Here is a 19,557-nt window from a genome sequence, read left to right on the forward strand (position 1 = left end):
TATATCGTATAAAATATTTTACGGGAGTAATTTCTTATTTAATTTCAATTTTAATAATTTTTCTTTAAATTTAAATTTCTTCTATTTTCAACGGTCACTTCTTCAAAACCCAGAAAATCCTAATAAAAAAATCTCAAACCTAGATTACCAAGAAATCAAATAATTCATCTTTCATGGAAAATCAGAAAAACCCCAATTCGAAAAACCTAGAATTGAAAGCAATTGAGTATATATTAGCTTTTTCTATTCCATCAACTTTCTATGCTTTGTATAGATTAACCAATTGAATTATTTAATAATCCATTTTTTCATAGCTTTTGGATACCAAACCCCCAAAAAATCTTCTTTATTTCTATTGTTTTTATCGTATGTAATTTTAATCAAAAAAAATTTTGTTGTTTCAAATTTCTTGGTATATATATATATATATATATATATATATATATATATATATATATATATATATATATATATATATATATATATATATATATTTCATTATGATTTAACTTCTATAATGAAAATGCTTCTAGCCATTTATATGCTTGATTTTCCTACTATTTTTATTTTTATTTTATAAAAGGAAAATTATTACGTATTTTGTTAATTTTTTATTTTTATTTTTTCAAATTAAGATTATTGTAGGAAAGTTTGTGGAATGATTTTCCCAATTGGTGTTAATAAATAAATAAATTACTAAAATAGTGTTCACTTAAAAATATTTCTTAAAGTAGTGTTCATGTAGGTTCGGAATTTACAAAGCTAGGAATTAAAAAGTAATGGCTAATACAATCCAAAAATACATATATTTAAACCATCAAATTCTAATTCTTTATTTTTAATGCTTACGGTATCTTGACCAGAGTATGGATTATGAATACGAAGTAATATAAATGTTTAAAAATTTTAGCATTTTTGATTTGGATATAACCTTGTCATAAAAACGTATATGTAACATAATACATAATGCATTATTTAGACGGATTTAAATTATCAAAGGGCACTCAATCACCATTCTTGAAACCAACTGCTAGTTCTACAGTGCAATATCAATTTGGAGATGGTATTACTTTATTACAAAATAACTCAAAACATGTCATACTAGCTAAATAAAAAAAACTCAATTTAGCACCGTTTTTTATGAAATTGGAGATGATGATCCAACAGCCCTCAAGATACAGATGTGTGCTCATGCTTCAAATGAAAATTTGAAGAGTCATGTTGGCCAAGAAGTAGAGTTGGAAGCTCCATTTGATCTGTTAAAAAGTAGACATGTAATATTGTTAGTAAGAAAAATAATTTCATTTGACTAACTATATTTTAACACATGAACAAATAAAATTGATTAAAGAAAAACTCACTCGTACATTCATTCAATTATACTAAATAGAATCCAACACAATACTTGAAAATAACATCATCATCATCATAATAATCTTAAAATGAGTATAACTCTAAAACCCATCAAGATTTTCATCCAAAAAAATTGAAACAATTAATTTAAAACTAATTACTATTGAATACTGATTAACCCAATAATCTCCTAGAACTCTGAGCACTTGTAAGTGGTGCATGTCTGACATATACAATTGCAAAGTCTAATTCACCAAGCTTATATGAGTATAATCGGACGATACTCACAAATAATTTTTCATAATTAGGTTAAATTTTACCAATTTACATTGTTCCGTTAAAGTTTAATCTAATTGTTATGTAACCCCCCAGAAATTTCAGTTGAATTTTAATTAGAAAAGAAGGAAAACATACCTGATTATAGTGATTTCAGAGATTGACTATGTTTCCTTCCCGATCGCATCTACCATCAACGTGCAGTGTATAACAATAGTGAAATAATAAAACTTAAGAGAACTAGTTTTGAGACTCTAATTTTTAATTTAGACTTTTAAACGAAGCAATATTAACTCCTAGCTTCGTAATTTCCGAACCTACATGAACACTACTTTGAGAAATATTTTTAAGTGAACACTATTTTAGTAATTTATTTATTTATTAACACCAATTGGGCAAATCATTCAAGTTTGTGAGATATGAATTGAGATTGAAGAGCAAAATCTTTATGACAGATTATTAAAAGTCGTAAACGGAACCATTTTTCAATACAAATTTAGAGCAAACATGTACTTTTTGAAAAATATTCAATTCGTTTATGATTCTAAATTCAAACAAGTTAATCCAATTTTTTGGAATGTTGGGTGTAAAAAATCAAATATTGTATACTTTTTCAAGGATATTAGAAAGATAAAGGTTTTTTTTATTTATTTATTTATTTTTTTTTTTTTTACAGAAAATGTATTTATTGTTTAACATTTCAGATTAATTGCTAATTCAAAAATGTATTTATTGTTTAACTTTTTAGATTAATGATTTATGAAGTGTCACATTATTTTTAAGGTAAAAAAATGCAAGGATATGGAAAAATGTGCCTTTGGATTAATTCCAGACTTGATTGAGAAAGTTGATAGGCTAGTTGTGCGTCGTTTGCCATGCATAATAAACTAACTTGTTTTTATACATAAAGCCAAGCTAAAGACATTCGTCTAATATCACAAATGACGATGTTTTGGACTTAACTATTGTATGGGAAGATATGTGAAACGGGCTGACATCTTTTGTAATATGGGCCTTAATTTAGTTCGGCTGGTAAAGAGGCTGATATGTTCCACAAGGCAGACATATCGGCCTGTCAGTGCTTGACACATGGCAACAGAAACTTGACACTTGGCTCAAGAAGCTTTGCATGGTTGAGAGCCACCTGTCAAGGAAGATCATTATAAATAGTAGGTAAGACCTCATTAATGAGGGCATTAATTACTCTCTCTCTCTACTTTCTCTCTCATACTTATCTTCCTTTCTTCTTAAACACTTTTTAACTTTATCATTGGAGTGGTTATCCCCGGACCACCCCGGGGTTAGCTAACTTCTGTTCATTGTGTAGGTTCTCAGCTTGCCGATAGAAGTATCAGGATCTCAAGTTCGGGTTTCCGAGTTATCGGATCATACAAAAACAATTTGGCGCTAGAAGGAGGGGACAGTGATCACTTCTATCGCCTAAGAGCCTAACACACACAAAAGTAACAATAGCAATGGCTGAAAACAATGCAACACCTATAATAAGCAAAACGGTAAACCGACCGATTATAACGCAACCAACAATCGAAGTAGAGGATGAAACGCACACATTAGAAGAAAATCAGTTCCACATGCCGTTAACCCCAGAAAGGCAAGGGGGAACGACAATAGATCCCATGGCAGAATTTACGCCAGAAGAATTGCAAGTGGCAGCACGAGTAATGGCTGTAATGAGCAAAAAAAGAAAAGAGGCAGAAATGGCTTAGGCAGAAGGGGAGGTGCCGCTAGCCAATCGTGGTGAACAGTTCAACCGAGCAATAAGTTCGCCAAGACACCGCCATGAAGAAACACCGATAAGGACGCATACCACACCGCGTCACTCGAAGGGGCAATCATCAAGCCGTACTGTCATAACAAGGACCCATCAACAGGGGAGCTCCCAGGTTGGGGGGCAGGTACCGCGAACTGTGGTACAATTAAGGGCATCGCCATTTGCACAGAGCATCTTGAATCAGCCGATGGAAAAGATCAAGATGCCGACATGTAGGTACGATGGAAGAGGAGACCCAGGTAGATTCATAACATCCTACGAAGGGCATATGATGCTTTACACAAATACAGATGTTGTGTGGTGCAAGGTTTTTCCAACCACATTGATTGGGGCTGCAGCCGATTGGTTCAACAACCTAGAAAATGGAATGGTAGATAGTTTCGAAAAATTAACCGAAATGTTTATAGGGCAGTATGTTAGCAACAGTGTGCGGCAGAGAACATCAGGGGAATTGATGGCGGTGGAGCAAAGGGTAGATGAGTCTTTGAGGGACTATATCAGACGGTTTAACAACGAGGCAAACACAATTCCAAAATTGCAACAAGAGATAGCTGTAATGGCTTTAATGAATGGTCTGAACGACTCTGAGTTCAAGCGTTATCTTACGCGGAAGAATTTTTCGACGCTGGCGGCCGCATTTAACAAGGCCCATGATTATATCAAGAGTGAAGAGTTGATGAAACAAGTAGCAGGAGCATGACCGCTGGTAAGGGTCAGCAACAGTTTGAAGGGTCGACGTCTGGAAGTGGGAGGCCGAGAGCTCAGACCCCAGGAAGGGGAGGGGGAAATCGGCAGGAGTTCAGAGTTACAAAACCGCCAATGCGGTACAGTACGTACACACCCTTGAATACACCGAGAGCGGCGATTTACTCAGTTAATCAGAATAGAGAGGTATGGACAAGGCCGATTCCGATGAAGGCAAAACCAAGAGATGCTAAGAAATACTGTATGTTTCACAGGGACGTGGGTCACTATACTGAAGAGTGTACACAATTGAAAGACAACATTGAAGAGCTGATAAGGAGAGGTCACCTGACTCAATATCGGTTAGGGACAAGAGGGACTCAGCCACCTCCAAGGCAAGTAGAAAGGCAGCAGTTGGAGGCAAGGCCTGAAAGGCCGCAAGGAGGAGTAATCCGACAGGGAAATGGCGGAATGCCTCCCCTCTCAACTGGAAGGGGAGTAGACGTGATAACTGGAGGGCCAGTTCATGGGGGAACTATTAGTGGAGCCAAGAAACATTTGTCTGAGCACCGACATATTATCAATGCCCTAGATACCAACAATCGTCCTCGGCCAGCGTCGATCCCAGATGTGGTATTCACGGAAGAGGACGCCAGGGGCATCGTATTTCCACATGATGACCCATTGGTTCTCATAACAAAGATTAACGGAGCAGATGTTAAGAGAGTCCTAGTGGATGGGGGCAGTTCTGCAAACGTCCTGTTCATGAAAGCGTTCAACGAAATGATGATTGGAAGGCAATATCTGACGCAGGTGTCTTATCCGATTATTGGGTTTAATGGGTCGACAATGAGACCAGAAGGAAGCATAGTCTTGCCAGTGCGATTGGGTGATGGGCCGACTGCAAGGGATGTAATGGCGGAGTTTTTGGTGGTCAATGTCCCGTCAGCTTATAATGCCATTATCGGCAGACCGATAATACATGATGTACAAGCGGTGGTGTCAACATACCATATGACGATAGCCTACGTATCGAATTTGGGAGCTGTTGAAAAAGTTCACGGAGGGCAGGTAATGGCAAAGTCTTGTTATGTGACGGCTTTAAAGAACCCGTCTGGAGAAGACGTAGTAAATAACCCCAAGAAAGAGTTGGAGCCGACGGTGCGAGATCTAACAATGAGTAACTTTGATACCAGGCCGGAAGCAACTCCTAGGCCGTTGCCGGGAGGAGAAACAGTGCAGATAGAGTTGCAACCAGGGGATCCCAGTCGAACGGTGAAAGTTGGGGCAGACATGGATGTAGACATGAGGTGTCATTTGATAAGTTTGTTGCGTGAGAACGCTGATATATTTGCTTTCTCGGCAAGTGAAATGTCGGGAATTCACCCTGGAGTAATGGAGCATAAATTGAATGTTAACAGAGGTTTTAGGCCTGTAAGGCAGAAAAAACGGAATTTCTCTACGGAGAAGATAGAGGCCATAGAGGCAGAGGTTAACAAGCTTTTAGCAGCAGGGTTTATAGAGCCGTGTACATACCCAGAGTGGTTAGCAAATGTCGTTATGGTGAGGAAACCAACGGGAAAGTGGCGAATGTGTGTGGACTTCACCGACTTGAACAGGGCTTGTCCTAAGGATTGCTATCCGTTACCTCGGATAGATAGATTGGTAGACTCCACCTCTGGTCATGCAATGCTCAGTTTCTTGGATGCTTTCTCGGGCTATCACCAAGTCAGTCTGCATAAAGCAGATAGACCGAAAACGACTTTTATTACAGATGTGGGAGTATATTGTTATAAAGCAATGCCATTTGGACTGAAAAATACAGGGGCAACTTATCAAACGTTAGTTGACAAAATTTTTGAAAAGCAAAAAGGCCGAAATGTAGAGGTGTACGTAGATGACACAATTGTTAAGAGCAAGGAAAAGAAGGATCACATAGCCGATTTGAAGGAGACATTTGAGACATTGCGAAAGTATCAGATGAAGTTGAACCCAGAGAAATGTGTCTTTGGTGTTCGGTCAGGAAAGTTTCTGGGTTTTATGGTTAGCGAGCGGGGTATAGATGCTAATCCTGATAAGGTGAGCGCAGTCCTCGAGATGAAACAACCAAAAACAATCCGAGACATTCAAAGGTTAACCGAAAGGATGGCAGGGTTAACTCGGTTTATCAGTAAATCAGCTGACAAGGCACTTCCGTTCTTCGTAACTTTGAGGCAGAACAAGGAGATTCAGTGGGGAAAGGAGCAAAAAGATGCTCTGGAAGTGGTAAAGAATCATTTAAGGTCTCTTCCAACAGTGGCAAGGCTGGAAAAAGGGGAGTTACTGCAATTGTACATTTCGGCTTCCCCAAAGACGATAGCTGCAATATTGCTGGTGGAGAGAAAGAAGATGCAAATGCCGGTATACTTTGTCAGTCATGTTCTGAGTGCAACTGAAAGAAGGTACCCGGTAATAGAAAAAATGGCATTGGCAGTAGTCGTAGCGGCTAGGAAATTGAGGCCGTATTTTGATTCACACCCAATAGATGTCCTGACAAACCATCCACTGGAAAAATCGCTGCACAAAATGGATACATCAGGTCGACTGCTAAAGTGGGCTGTAGAGCTATCGGAGTACGAGATAAATTATAAGCTGAGAGTTTCAATAAAAGCGCAGGCCTTATCGGACTTCATAGTGGAAACTACCTACAATGATGAGGAAGAAGAATTGGGAACTTGGCAGGTATCAGTAGATGGATCCGCAACATCAACTGGTTCAGGGGCAGGGATAGTCATAACGGCCCCAGATCAGAACACTTTTGAGTATGCGATCAAATTCAAGTTTAAAGCCACCAATAATGAGGCTGAGTATGAGGCAGCCATAGCAGGGATCCAATTGTCAATAGCAGCTGAAGCAAAGAGAATAATTTTGATCACCGATTCTCAGCTAGTGTCCAACCAATATTCAGGAGAATATGAAGCAAGGGAGCCGGCAATGGTGAAATATACTGAAAAAATGAAACAGTTAACGACACGGTTACAGCATTTCAAAATCAAACTAGTGCCAAGAGCTCAGAATGCGCAAGCTGATGCTTTGGCAAGGCTGGCACCTTCAAGTTTTGATGAATTGGAAAGAACAGTTATGGTTGAAATTTTAAAGCAAAAAAGCATAGAGGAGAAATCAGAGGTATGCTGTGTGGATAACAGCGTGCAGTGGTTTGACAAGATACTATCATACTTACTCTACGGAGTTCTACCTCCAAATAAGGAAGAGTCAAGAAAATTACGTAAAGACAGCGTATGGTTCATAATGTATCAAGGCCAGCTATATAAGAGAGGATTTTCGCTGCCATTACAAAGGTGCATAACGGATCTGGAATCTGTAAAATTAATCGAGGAAATACACGAGGGCACCTGCGGGAATCATCTTGGTGCAAGAGCGTTGTCCCGAGAAGCAATGAGAAGAGGATATTACTGGCCAACAATGAATGAAGACGCCGTTAAGTACGTGAAGAAGTGTGAAAAATGTCAGAAATTTGCACCTGCTATTAATTTTCCGTCCAACGATCTAACACCCATACTTAACCCAATTCCTTTTGCACAATGGGGAATGGATATAGTAGGGCCGTTTCCCTCAGCAACGGGTGGAAGGAAATTTCTCATAGTAGGGGTGGATTATTTTACAAAGTGGATAGAGGCGGAGCCAATGGTAAAGATAACTGCATCGGAAGTGAAAAAATTTATCTGGAAGAATATTTTCACAAGGTTCGGGTTGCCTATGGCGATGGTATTTGATCACGGAACTCAGTTTGACTGTAAGCCGGTCAAGGACTTGTTGTCTATGTATAAAGTGAAGTTTGCATATGCAGCAGTCTGTCACCCACAATCAAACGGGCAAGCGGAATCGGCAAACAAACAGATAATAGCAGCAATCAAAAAGAAAATAGAGGATGCAAAGGGTTTATGGGCTGATTTGATACCGGAAATTTTGTGGGCAAATAGAATTACAGTAAGAGAAGCAACAGGAGAATCGCCATTCAACTTAGTGTTTGGAACAGAGGCGGTGGTACCGGCCGAAGTAGGGTTGCCAACATTTAGAATTCAACATTACTGTGAGGATCAAAATGACTTGCTTTTACGACAACAATTGGATTTTCTCCCTGAAATACGGGAGAAAGCGGCAGTAAGATCAGCCGCCTTCAAAGATAGAATGTCGAGGGCCTATAACAAAAGAGTCGCATACCGGCCGTTAAATAAGGGGGATCTAGTGCTGCGACGAACAGCGGCCATAGGGAAAGGAAATGAAGATGGAAAGTTGACAGCTAATTGGGAGGGACCATACCGAATAAGGGATATGGTGATGCAAGGATCGTTTTATTTGGAAACAATGGATGGAAAACCGTTGAAGAATGTATGGAATACTGCGGTATTGAAAAAGTATTATGTATAAGTTTAATGAAATTTTCTATCAATAACAGTAATGATTACAGTGAGAATACATGTGTTATATCGAAAATTCTACCGATTGAAAGACATCCTCTACTTAACAGAACATCGTTAAGTAGGACGGACAGCTAAAAACCGCTTCTGTGAGGGTAATAAAAACGCAACCTGATCAGTTGTAGTCATTACCTCACGAGGTTGCTGGTTCAAAATATAATTCCGGTAAAATCTAATTGAGTATACGCCGACATGAGGTGTAGCTCTGATAATGATAACCGAGAGGGTGCTTGACTGGCTAAATTAGTGCAGCAAGCGACCGGTATTATGCTCTGAATCAGTAAAGCGAAATATATATCTTAGTGCATATAGCTGTACAACAAGCATATGCACTAAGGGGGCAAGAAGTATGGAAAAGGCTTAATTTAATAAACATTTGCTTCAAATTATCTTTTGTCTCAACTTTTATCTTACTGACGAGATGGATATAAAAAGTAAAAATAAAATATTAAGCTCAGAATGTTAAAATTAGGACGTTAAGACTAGTAAAGTAGCAATGTAAAATCGGTTAGACTATGTGAACAAAGTTTACAAAGAAAAGCATAAGTTATCAACAATGAATAATGTTGGCAGTTATAAAAATAGCATAAGTTACTAAAACGAAAAAACGACCAAATGTCTGAAATAGTACGAGAACAATCGACAGGCACCACCACAAAAAGGGCATATGCCGATAAAGCAGCATTAATATACAAAAATAGTTTGATGAAAGCGAAAAAAACACTTCAAACTAAGACTGATAAGGTCCAACAACACAAGAACTACAAGAAGATGTCGGTGATGACTGCCCGCCCCTTCAGCATTGTTTATTATCAGACGTCGGGGAGTCCAAAATGCTAGGATCTTTGAGGCCTTCATCGGCACTTGGCTCTGCGTTGAAAAGATCCTCCTCAGCAAATTCCTGTTGTTCAAAGCCGGAAGGAATCTTGAAGGCTTCATCATCAAAGGCTTTTTCAACCTTAGCCCAGTCTTCCTTTTTCCAACCGGCGGCATGAGCAATACATCTCTGCGCGGCTGTCCAACCACCATCAAAGCGATCTTGTAACCGCGTACAAAATTCTTTGGATGCTAAGTAGCGACCGACAGCTCTTTGCCGAATACCTGGCTTGTCAGCCTCCATCTTCTGAACCTTCTCTTCAAGACTTTGAATTTTTGCCTTAGAATCGTTGAGGTCTTTCTCAAGTATAGGAAGACGCTCAAGAGCAAGGTTCTTCTCGGCAATTTGGCTCTTTAGCTGTTGAACCTCTTTCTCAAATCCTTCAACCTTGTCAGCTTTGTCCTTTAGAGACGCCAACTCCAGGTCATCTCTCTTTTTGACCTCTTTCAGCAAATTTAAAGCCTTGTCAGCATTGTCTAAGGCAGTTTGTAAGGCATTCTGGTTGGCAGAAGACTGATGATGTTGCTCCTGATAATAGCGGTACATCTCAACCAGTTCCGTACCAGACATGACAGCCTACGTTTAAAAAGTTGTCTCAGTATAAGAACATGATACAGTAAAATAAAGAAGACATATATACGTTTAAAAAGTTGTCTCGTAGCCAAGTTATAAGTGTCACAGTAAAAGTAAAACAATTAAGCACCTTCATCATGTTATGCATATGAACAGCAGCAAGGGGACCGATTTCGCCCACCGGTCTATCCAGAGGAGGAGCCAAGTTGCATAAAAGGCGATATCCGAGATTACCACCTTGCATTGGATCGTCGGTATAGAGAGATTCATTTCGGTACACGTCAAGTTTTGGCTGCCATCGATCCCCAGAATGGCCAGGAGGAACAGAGAACCCTCACAGAACAACTTTCGGAAATCTCCCTTCTAGGCGCTCGATCCATTGCTGAGATCGATATATGAACCCAGGAATGCTGGTATCAAAGCACCAGCCGTAATGGGGATGTTTGGACCAGCTGGTAGAACTATCTTAGTAGGTTGCGGCGGGGGAGATTCAGAAGTTCGAGTGAGATCTTCAATCTCCACCCTCTCGGTCATCTTTTTGGTAATTGGTTCGGTTTAAATTTGAACCACTGTCTTATCTTCAACAGCAGAAGGCTTGGAAGGCGGAGAGGAGCGTGTGGTTTTATTGTCACTTGCCCTGGATTTCTTCTCAGCCTGGATGTCAGATACCCTGGTGTTCGCTGCTGCGACATTGCCGCCTCGACGATTTCTCAAAGTGGACAGTTTTCTCTTCTTTGACTGATCATCAGCCATCTTTTCAGCTTTTCTTTTGGGATTGACTGGGGAAGCGCGACTGCAATATGAAGCAAGTGTGTCGTAACTGGAGCTGGGAGCTCTAGGACACCTCCGAATAACCCTTTTGCCGTCAGCTGACAATCCAAGCTGCTTATTATCTAGCTTGTCAACACCTGTTGCACGTATAAACGGGGGTTAAGGTTAAGATAAAGTTAGTATTATGTAGATAAAAGACAGCACAAAATCAAATCATAAACATAATTACAAATAGTGGGTTAGTACCATAACAGTCAGTCCAACACAGACCGACATGTGACAATGGGGCATTGCCGAGAATGTATCCCACATTAGGAATCCACACTTTTGGAGCAAGGCGAGGTCTACCTTCATCATCCTGGGATTCAGTAATGTCAAAGTAATTGACAGCCCTAAGTTCATGACGGCCGAGTTCCCTCTCGGGAATAGTGTCAAACCGAGGATGTGGCCGATAAAAAGTTCTCCGAATAGGATAATCATCGGGAACAGATAAAAAGAAAAACTTGTCTTGCTACCCTTTACAACTAGATAACTTAGGGTGAACAGTATATTTCCTAGAAGCAGTATACAAGGACCACCAACCCTCAGATTGGCCATCTCTTTTTAGGGTCATCAGCTTCCGAAAAGCGTTAAGAGTTAAAGGAAAATTTCTATACAGCAAAACCCACACAAGGGCGATTACGGCACGAATTGTGGGAGGGGTCAACTGAACTAAACAGACGTTCCAAGCTTTTAAAATTTTTGCTACAAATGGGTGAAGGGGAAATCGTAAACCAAAATCAAAATGCTTAGCATAAACGGCAACATGACCAGCAGGGCAATCAAGAACAGAAGATCCTGCAGCCGGAAGATAAAGGTCATAACCGTTAGGAAGGTTATAAAATTGCTTGGCACGACGGCAGTAATCTTTCTCTGTTGCGGTTTTTCGGAATTTCTCGCTTATTATGGCTTTCCCTACTTTACTGCTCCTCGACAAGACAAGAGGTTGCCGAAAATCATTGTCATCGGTCTCAGAGTCGTACTCTTCGTCCAATCTCTCCTCTTGAATTACTTCCGCGGTTAAGTCAATGACATCGTCCCTACTCTCGTCATCAGAGTTGTCGTCATCTTCAACCGAATTTATTGCGGATTCATGAACGGAAGATGGTTGGTCTTCAGGCCGAGGTGGGGGACACTTTTCTCTGTCGGAATCGGAAGAGCTAGGACTTACCACCTGACCTTGCCCAGGTTTTTTACTTGATTCAACAGCTTCTCTGGCCGCAACCTCGGGTTGATAACTGGTTTGCTTCATTCTCGGCATAAATGTGGTATCTACACCAATGTTCCCAACGTTAGAGCCGTATTGGTCGAACCGTGTGTTGTCAAAGCTCCTCAAATGATAACGGACGTTAACTGGTTCAATATCAAGAATTTTTGTACCCTCCGGAATACAGGGGTTAAGAGGGCGAGTAGCCTTTTCACAGTCGGCTAGTAATTTGTGACGATAAAAAGATTTCTTTTGCTCTTCTGGAGATGACGGCTGAAATGGATCGTCAATATTGTCAGAAAGGGAAGAAGCAGTCCCTCCAGAACGGCCGAGATCTTTCCCCAACGATTGTCTAATAAGACGACGCCTAACAGTGCTTAGGGAAGGGAGTTCTTCCTCAATACTACTATTGGACATCTAAAATCCTAAACTTAAAAAAAAAAAGGGATATAAAAATCAAATTACGAAGCATGCAAATCCTTTTCTAACAAAAAGTATGATTAGAATTTTGTAAATACCTTAAAGCTATTCGCCCAGAGTGCAGAACTTCAATTGCGCTTCTAAATAACGAGCAGACAAGTAGGCGGTGGCTTGCTATGGCAGCGATGGAGATGAAGATGGACCCCCTTTTCCTGAAATCTCAATTTTTAAACCGACTTTTCGTTTTTTAGAAAAAAATGAGATGTGAAAAGTAAAGTGCCAAAGTTGTAAAAAGGAAAAAACTGACGTGACGTTTGAGTCAGAAATCCAATGGCTGGGATAATTTGTAGAATTTAAATACAAACTGATAGATTAGCGACACGTGTCCCACCCCAAAGCATGTTTCCCGCTTAAAAACTAGCAAATGATTCATCTCCCAAACGACTGCGTTTTATAAGTTCATTCATTAAGTAGACCTTGTGTCCTATCGGCACACAACGTCACTTGGGGGGAAAACGGAGTTTTTCGCTCCCAGTTCTTTCATTAAGTAGACCTTGTGTCCTATCGGCACACAAGGTCACTTGGGAGGAAAGCGGAGTTTTTCGCTCCCAGTTCTTTCATTAAGTAGACCTTGTGTCCTATCGGCACACAAGGTCACTTGGGGGGAAAACGGAGTTTTTCGCTCCCAGTTCTTTCATTAAGTAGACATTGTGTCCTATCGGCACACAAGGTCACTTGGGGGGAAAACGGAGTTTTTCGCTCCCAGTTCATTCATTAAGTGGACCTTGTGTCCTATCGGCACACAAGGTCACTTGGGAGGAAAGCGGAGTTTTTCGCTCCCAGTTCATTCATTAAGAAGACCCTTGTGTCCTATTGGCACACAAGGTCACTTGGGAGGAAAGCGGAGTTTTTCGCTCCCAGTTCATGCATTAAGTAGACCTTGTGTCCTATCGGCACACAAGGTCACTTGGGAGGAAAGCGGAGTTTTTCGCTCCCAGTTCATGCATTAAGTAGACCTTGTGTCTTATCGGCACACAAGGTCACTTGGGGGGAAAACGGAGTTTTTCGTTTCTCGCTCACGATAATTATTAAGGTAGACCCTGTCTGCTATAAGTACACGGTCACTTGGGGGGAAAACGGAGTTTTTTCCCGCTCCCAAGATTTATTAAGGTAGGCCTTGTCTGCTATAAGCATACAAGGTCACTTGGGGGGGAAAACGAAGTTTTTTCCCGCTCCCAAGATTTATTAAGGTAGACCTTGTCTGTTAAAAGCATACAAGGTCACTTGGGGGGGGGAAACGGAGTTTTTTCCCGCTCCCAATATTTGTTAAGATAGACCTTGTCTGCTATAAGCATACAAGGTCACTTGGAGGGGAAAACGGAGTTTTTTATTCTATACATACAAGAACAATAAAATTCTCAGTTAAAATTTTGGATATAACATCCTAGAAATTCCAGTTCATAATCTCTTTAAAGTGCTCGACAAAGTGCAAGAAATGAAAGCCTGAACATATCATAATTTAAGTTACTAAAAGTGAGAACGTCGTCTAGATAAACGAACGTCCTCACTTGGGGGGCTAGTTGTATGGGAAGATATGTGAAACGGGCTGACATCTTTTGTAATATGGGCCTTAATTTAGTTCAGCTGGTAAAGAGGCTGATATGTTCCACAAGGCAGACATATCGGCCTGTCAGTGCTTGACACATGGCAACATAAACTTGACACTTGGCTCAAGAAGCTTTGCATGGTTGAGAGTCACCTGTCAAGGAAGATCATTATAAATAGTAGGTAAGACCTCATTAATGAGGGCATTAATTACTCTCTCTCTCTACTTTCTCTCTCATACTTATCTTCCTTTCTTCTTAAACACTTTTTAACTTTATCATCGGAGTGGTTATCCCCGGACCACCCCGGGGTTAGCTAACTTCTGTTCATTGTGTAGGTTCTCAGCTTGCCGATAGAAGTATCAGGATCTCAAGTTCGGGTTTCCGGGTTATCGGATCATACAGAAACAACTATCAAGTCACTACCTATTATGGGCAAAAAAAAAATCATCCCATCATGATTCATACGAGTATAAAATATATGATAATGCAAAAGTTTAACAAATAAATTTTACTATCTTTACAAATAATAATGAAACCAACAAAAAAATTTGTTAGTTGTAAATACATAATTGCCAGATTAAATGGAACAATATAAAACAACAAATGACATAACCAAATACGTAGTATAATATTAAGTGGGTTCAAATATGATCAAGTGGGTTCGTTTTTTTAATTGTTAAAGTGTTGAAACATAAGTTTACATAGACAATTTTATAAAATTATTTTAATCCAAGTGAGCTCACTTGCCTCGATGTAGGAAATATGACTAATAGCAATTAAGATAATTAAATGACTTATCTAGAAAATGTCGTGGCGTGACACTAGATCACTGTCTAAAAGTCGAATTTGCCCCGCACAAGTACACACGGACTCATAGCAATCGACCTCCTGGGTTACACGACTCCAACTCTTCGGTGTACTACGGAGAGTTAGATTGAAAACACCTTCGAACGATGAAGGTCATGAAAAATAATTGTAAGAGAGGATAAATTCCCATTTTTTTTCTGTGTTCGGAAAGGGACAAAAAGAGATGTTTATATAGTATATGAGTGTGAACTAGATACAACAAATCTGGTCACGAATGAGAGTGAATAAGGTACAGCGAATTTGGTCACCAATTTAGACCAAAAAATTGGTAACATCTAAATCCCCCAATTAAGTCCAAAACGATTGACTAATTGAGCATATTTCAAAGAACCAACTTAATTTTAGGAACCAATTTATACAATGCAATCTTTGACAAATGGGAAATTAATTCTTTTGAAGCACAATTTAATTTGGAGTTCTCTATCTAAACTCCAACAGGCATGCCCAATAATAACTATACAAAAGTTAGTTATGAAGATTTTTTTTTTATATTTTTATTCTTAACAAGGTATTAAATCATCTACTCATGAGCTATTTGTCTAATTTCTTAATGCCCTAACACTACCTCTATGTTGTTGTACACGTCGGATCCACACACTCAAGTGCCCCTTCGCCTCTAGTTGTCTTCTACGTTTACTTACCCCTTTTGTATGATTAATAGCATCATACGTAGTACTACTTTTGATTTTTAACAAGTTTAACAAAAAGTTGTAACACACACTCATGGTGTCACCACCCACATTTTTCACTAAACTTGACTTATTCTTTTTTTTAAAAAAACCAAAGGAACTTAATTAATATATGAAATCACAATACAACCAAAATACCAAGTTTTAAGTTTAGCCATTCCGATCCAAAGGATCAGACTTCTTCTAGAAAAAACCAAAGAGATGAAACTAAAGCTCAAAAGGTTTCCTACAGCACTATACAAATATTATTCTGCAAATTCCCATCGCACCACACCAGTGAGCATCGTCTAATAGTACGTTTATAATGGCTAAATGCTACCTGTGAGATCGTCTTCATACGCATCTTTCGCACAAGTAGGAGGTTGATCATAGAAAGTAGCTCCTGATTCCAAATCTTTTCCAGTCTGTGCAAGGTAATGGGCCACTCTGTTGGCTTCTCTTGGAACATAGTTGAAAGAAAATTTGCAACCCTTAGCAAGCAAACTTTGCATGTCTCTGAGAATAGCCACGAATTCATGGGTTTTATTTTTCTCTACATCCCCAATGATAGATTTGAGCGAAAGGGCATCTGTTTCAATCAAGACGTCCTTTAACCCCGCATCTACACCCATTTGCATTCCACCACATATAGCCATCAGTTCTGCCTGTGCCGCACTACCAGCATTTGTCTGCCACGCTTTTCCAAAGAGCCAATCTCCATCAGCAGTATGAGCAACAGCAGAAGCTCCAGATTTGTCCTTCCTCCTCCATTCCCAAGCGCCATCAGTATTAATTTTGACGGTGCTTCCTTGAGGCCTTTGCCACCTTGTTTCACGGATCAGAATGGATGGAATTTTCCCTTTCCCCTGAAAAACATTAAGAGTAGCATCCAAATCTAGCTTATATCTGTTAAACAGAGTTAGAGGGTGAAAGATAGCAAGTTGGAAAACCGTGTAATTCCTAGCTCTCCATAGATGCCAAAGAGCAACCGAAAAAACCACCTTCCAACTATTACTCATATTCATGTTATAATTCATCCATCCTTCCCAATTAACATTTTAAAAAATTTGAAAGTTGAAGTCCTTATCCATTTTTTTTAGATCGAAATTTCTAGACGACAAGGTTCTGGATTTGATGCAATCACAAAACAAATGTAGGTGGCTTTCCTCTCCTAACTTGCATCTAGTACAAATGGGATCGAAATCAGCAATCTTAATAGCAAGAGTAGTAGCTGTAGGGAGGATTTGGTGGCAAGCATTCCAAACAAGCATTTTGTACTTGAAAGGGATAAGAATATGCCAAATTTTCTTCCAATTAATAGAGGGAAATGATGGGTGGGCAGTAAAATTAGAGGCCAATTTATACGCACTACGAATGTTAAATTTGTCGTTAGACTCAATTCCCCAACAAAGGGTATCCTCTACCCTAGCTACACTAGGTAAAGGGATGCTTTCAATTAGGCGACAAAGGTGTTCGGGAATAATATGTTTAATCCTACGAGTGTTCTATTTACCATTTTCAATAATATAATCAACACTCCAATGGGCCATAAAATTAGGAATCGGGTTGTCCAAGGTCAAATAGATAGGTTTGTCACCCACCCAATGGTGATACCAAAGACAAATGTCCTTCCCGTTCCCAATTCTATAGGAGATCCCTTTCATGAGTAATTCCTTTCCTTTAAGAATATCTCTCCAAAGGGGAGAATCATTAATGGAAGGGATACTATTAAGGAAAGAAGATCTCTTAAAATATCTAGCACGAAGAATTTTAACCCAAAGTTTATCCGGTTCATGAATAATCCTCCACCCAAGTTTAGCCATAAAAGCAAGATTCCAATTTTTTAAGTTTCGCATTCCTAATCCTCCCAATCCCGAAGGAAGGAAAACCTTTTCCCAACTAGTCCTAGGGAGATAGTGAGTTTTATCTACCTTGTTCCATAAAAAGCGTCTACAACTCTTTTCCAAGTCATTTAAAATAGCAGTAGGAAGCAAAGTAGTTTGCATCACATATAAAGGATAAGAGTTAAGAACGGATTTAATTAAGGTACATCTACCGGCCATATTAAGGAAATTAGCTTGCCACCCTTTAATTGTATTTTTAGTTTTAATGAGAAGATCCATATAATCCGCCTTTCTAAGTCTATTAGGGCTAATGTTAACCCCTAGATATTTCCCAAACGAAGGAGCACCCTTGATGTCAGAAGAGTCAAGGATTGTTCTCTTAAGAGAGAAACACATCTTAGGGGGGAAAATAACTTTGGATTTAGTAGGACTAATGAACAGACCCGACTTGGACCCAAAATCAAGAAGAACCTTCTTAATTACTTCCACATTATTAACTAAGGCCCTACCGAAAAGGAAGACATCATCAGCATAGAAAAGATGGGAAATACTAACCTCATTATCAATTTTAATCGGAATCCAATTACCCTCCCTTACTTCCTGTTCAATCATTAGAGATACTCTCTCAAGGCAAAGAACAAAAATATAAGAAAAGAGAGGGTCACCTTGTCTAATTCCTCTCGAAGGAGTAAAACTGTTAGTCACCTCACCATTCCATAAAATAGAAATCGAAGGTGTAGTAATACAACTAAGAATTAAATTAACAGGGTCAATGGGAAAATTAAGGCCTAATAGAGTTTCTCTAATAAACCCCCATTCCAAGCTATCATAGGCTTTAGAAATATCGATTTTGAAGGCCATAAGATGTTTCTTGCTTGCTTTTTTAAAAAAATGAGCAATTTCTTTAATGACCATCACATTCTCATCGATACTTCTACCTTCTATGAAGCTTGATTGCACCGGATTAATTAAATCTCCTAACAAAGGTTTAATCCTATTAGCAATGACTTTAGTGATAAGTTTATATATGGAATTGCATAAGCCTATCGGTCTAAAATCATTCATTTTTTCCGGTTGCTCTACTTTAGGGATAAGACAAATATACGACTCATTAATATAAGAGGGAATCTTTCCTTCCCTAAAGCAGTTAAGCACAAGATTAACAATAGAACTACCCACCACATCCCAATATTTTTGGAAGAATTTAGGTTGAATACCATCCGGGCCCGGACTTTTCATAGGAGCCATCATATCTAAAGCATTTTTAATTTCCTTGCCAGTTACTTCACTAGCAAGATACATTAAATCCGCTTCATTAACAATAGCATTCGACACAAAATTAATATTCCTAGGCTGGTTGTTTTGCTTTGATTCGAAAATACCCCTAAAGTAATTGACACACATAGCTTTGAGTTTATTTTGATCATGAATCCAAGCCCCATTATCATCCTTATGACATAAAATTTTGCTTCTACAGTTTTTGATCTTAACTAAAATATGAAAATATTTAGTGTTCCAATCCCCAAACCTTCTCCAATCAACTCCAGCCTTTTGTGCCCAAGAAATTCTTTCAATTTTAAGGACATCATTTAATTCCTTTAAAAGAGATTTTTCAAGATTAATTAGGAAGGAAGAGTGCCTTGTACATAAAATTTTTTGGATCCCATGAATTCGAGCAATAAGCCTATTTTTCGACTGAATGGCTTTATTAAAGACCAATTTATTCCAAATTTTAACATCCGTGGTGAAGTAAATTTTGGAGTCATAAAAATTATCCCCTTTTCTCCAAGAATTGGTAAAAAAATCATCAAAATTAGGGTTTTCCAACCATGATTCTTTGCATCTAAAAGGATAATTTAAATTACGAATACGACAGCCAGTATCAATTAAAATCGGACAATGATCAGAATAAGTTTTTGCCAATTGATATACCTGAGTTTGAGGGTGCACCTTCATCCACTCGGCATTAGCAAGAGCCCTATCAAGCCTTTCTCTGATTGATTCCATTCCGTCTCTTCCATTGTCCCAAGTGAAAGCAGGACCATTGTGTTTTAGGTCAATCAAACCCTCATAATCAGTCCAATTCGAGAACTCTCTCCCT

The 19,557-nt window shown here is 39.0% G+C and overlaps 1 protein-coding gene across 1 annotated transcript; it reads left to right on the forward strand.

The window, feature by feature from the left end:
* The first annotated feature begins 3,623 nt into the window (after positions 1–3,623).
* On the forward strand, positions 3,624–4,121 carry LOC145627575 (uncharacterized). Its single transcript, XM_081679944.1, has one exon. It carries the CDS (start codon positions 3,624–3,626, stop codon positions 4,119–4,121), a length of 498 nt encoding a protein of 165 aa, XP_081536070.1.
* Positions 4,122–19,557: the final 15,436 nt, after the last annotated feature.

The sequence above is a fragment of the Chenopodium album genome, chromosome 4, assembly GCF_948465745.1.
Source record: "Chenopodium album chromosome 4, dcCheAlbu1.1, whole genome shotgun sequence".
In the NCBI taxonomy this organism is placed as follows: domain Eukaryota; kingdom Viridiplantae; phylum Streptophyta; class Magnoliopsida; order Caryophyllales; family Amaranthaceae; genus Chenopodium; species Chenopodium album.

What these genes read in the sequence shown, in the direction of transcription:
- LOC145627575 (XM_081679944.1), top strand. Translation starts at nt 3,624, where the DNA reads ATGCCGACATGTAGGTACGATGGAAGAGGAGACCCAGGTAGATTCATA.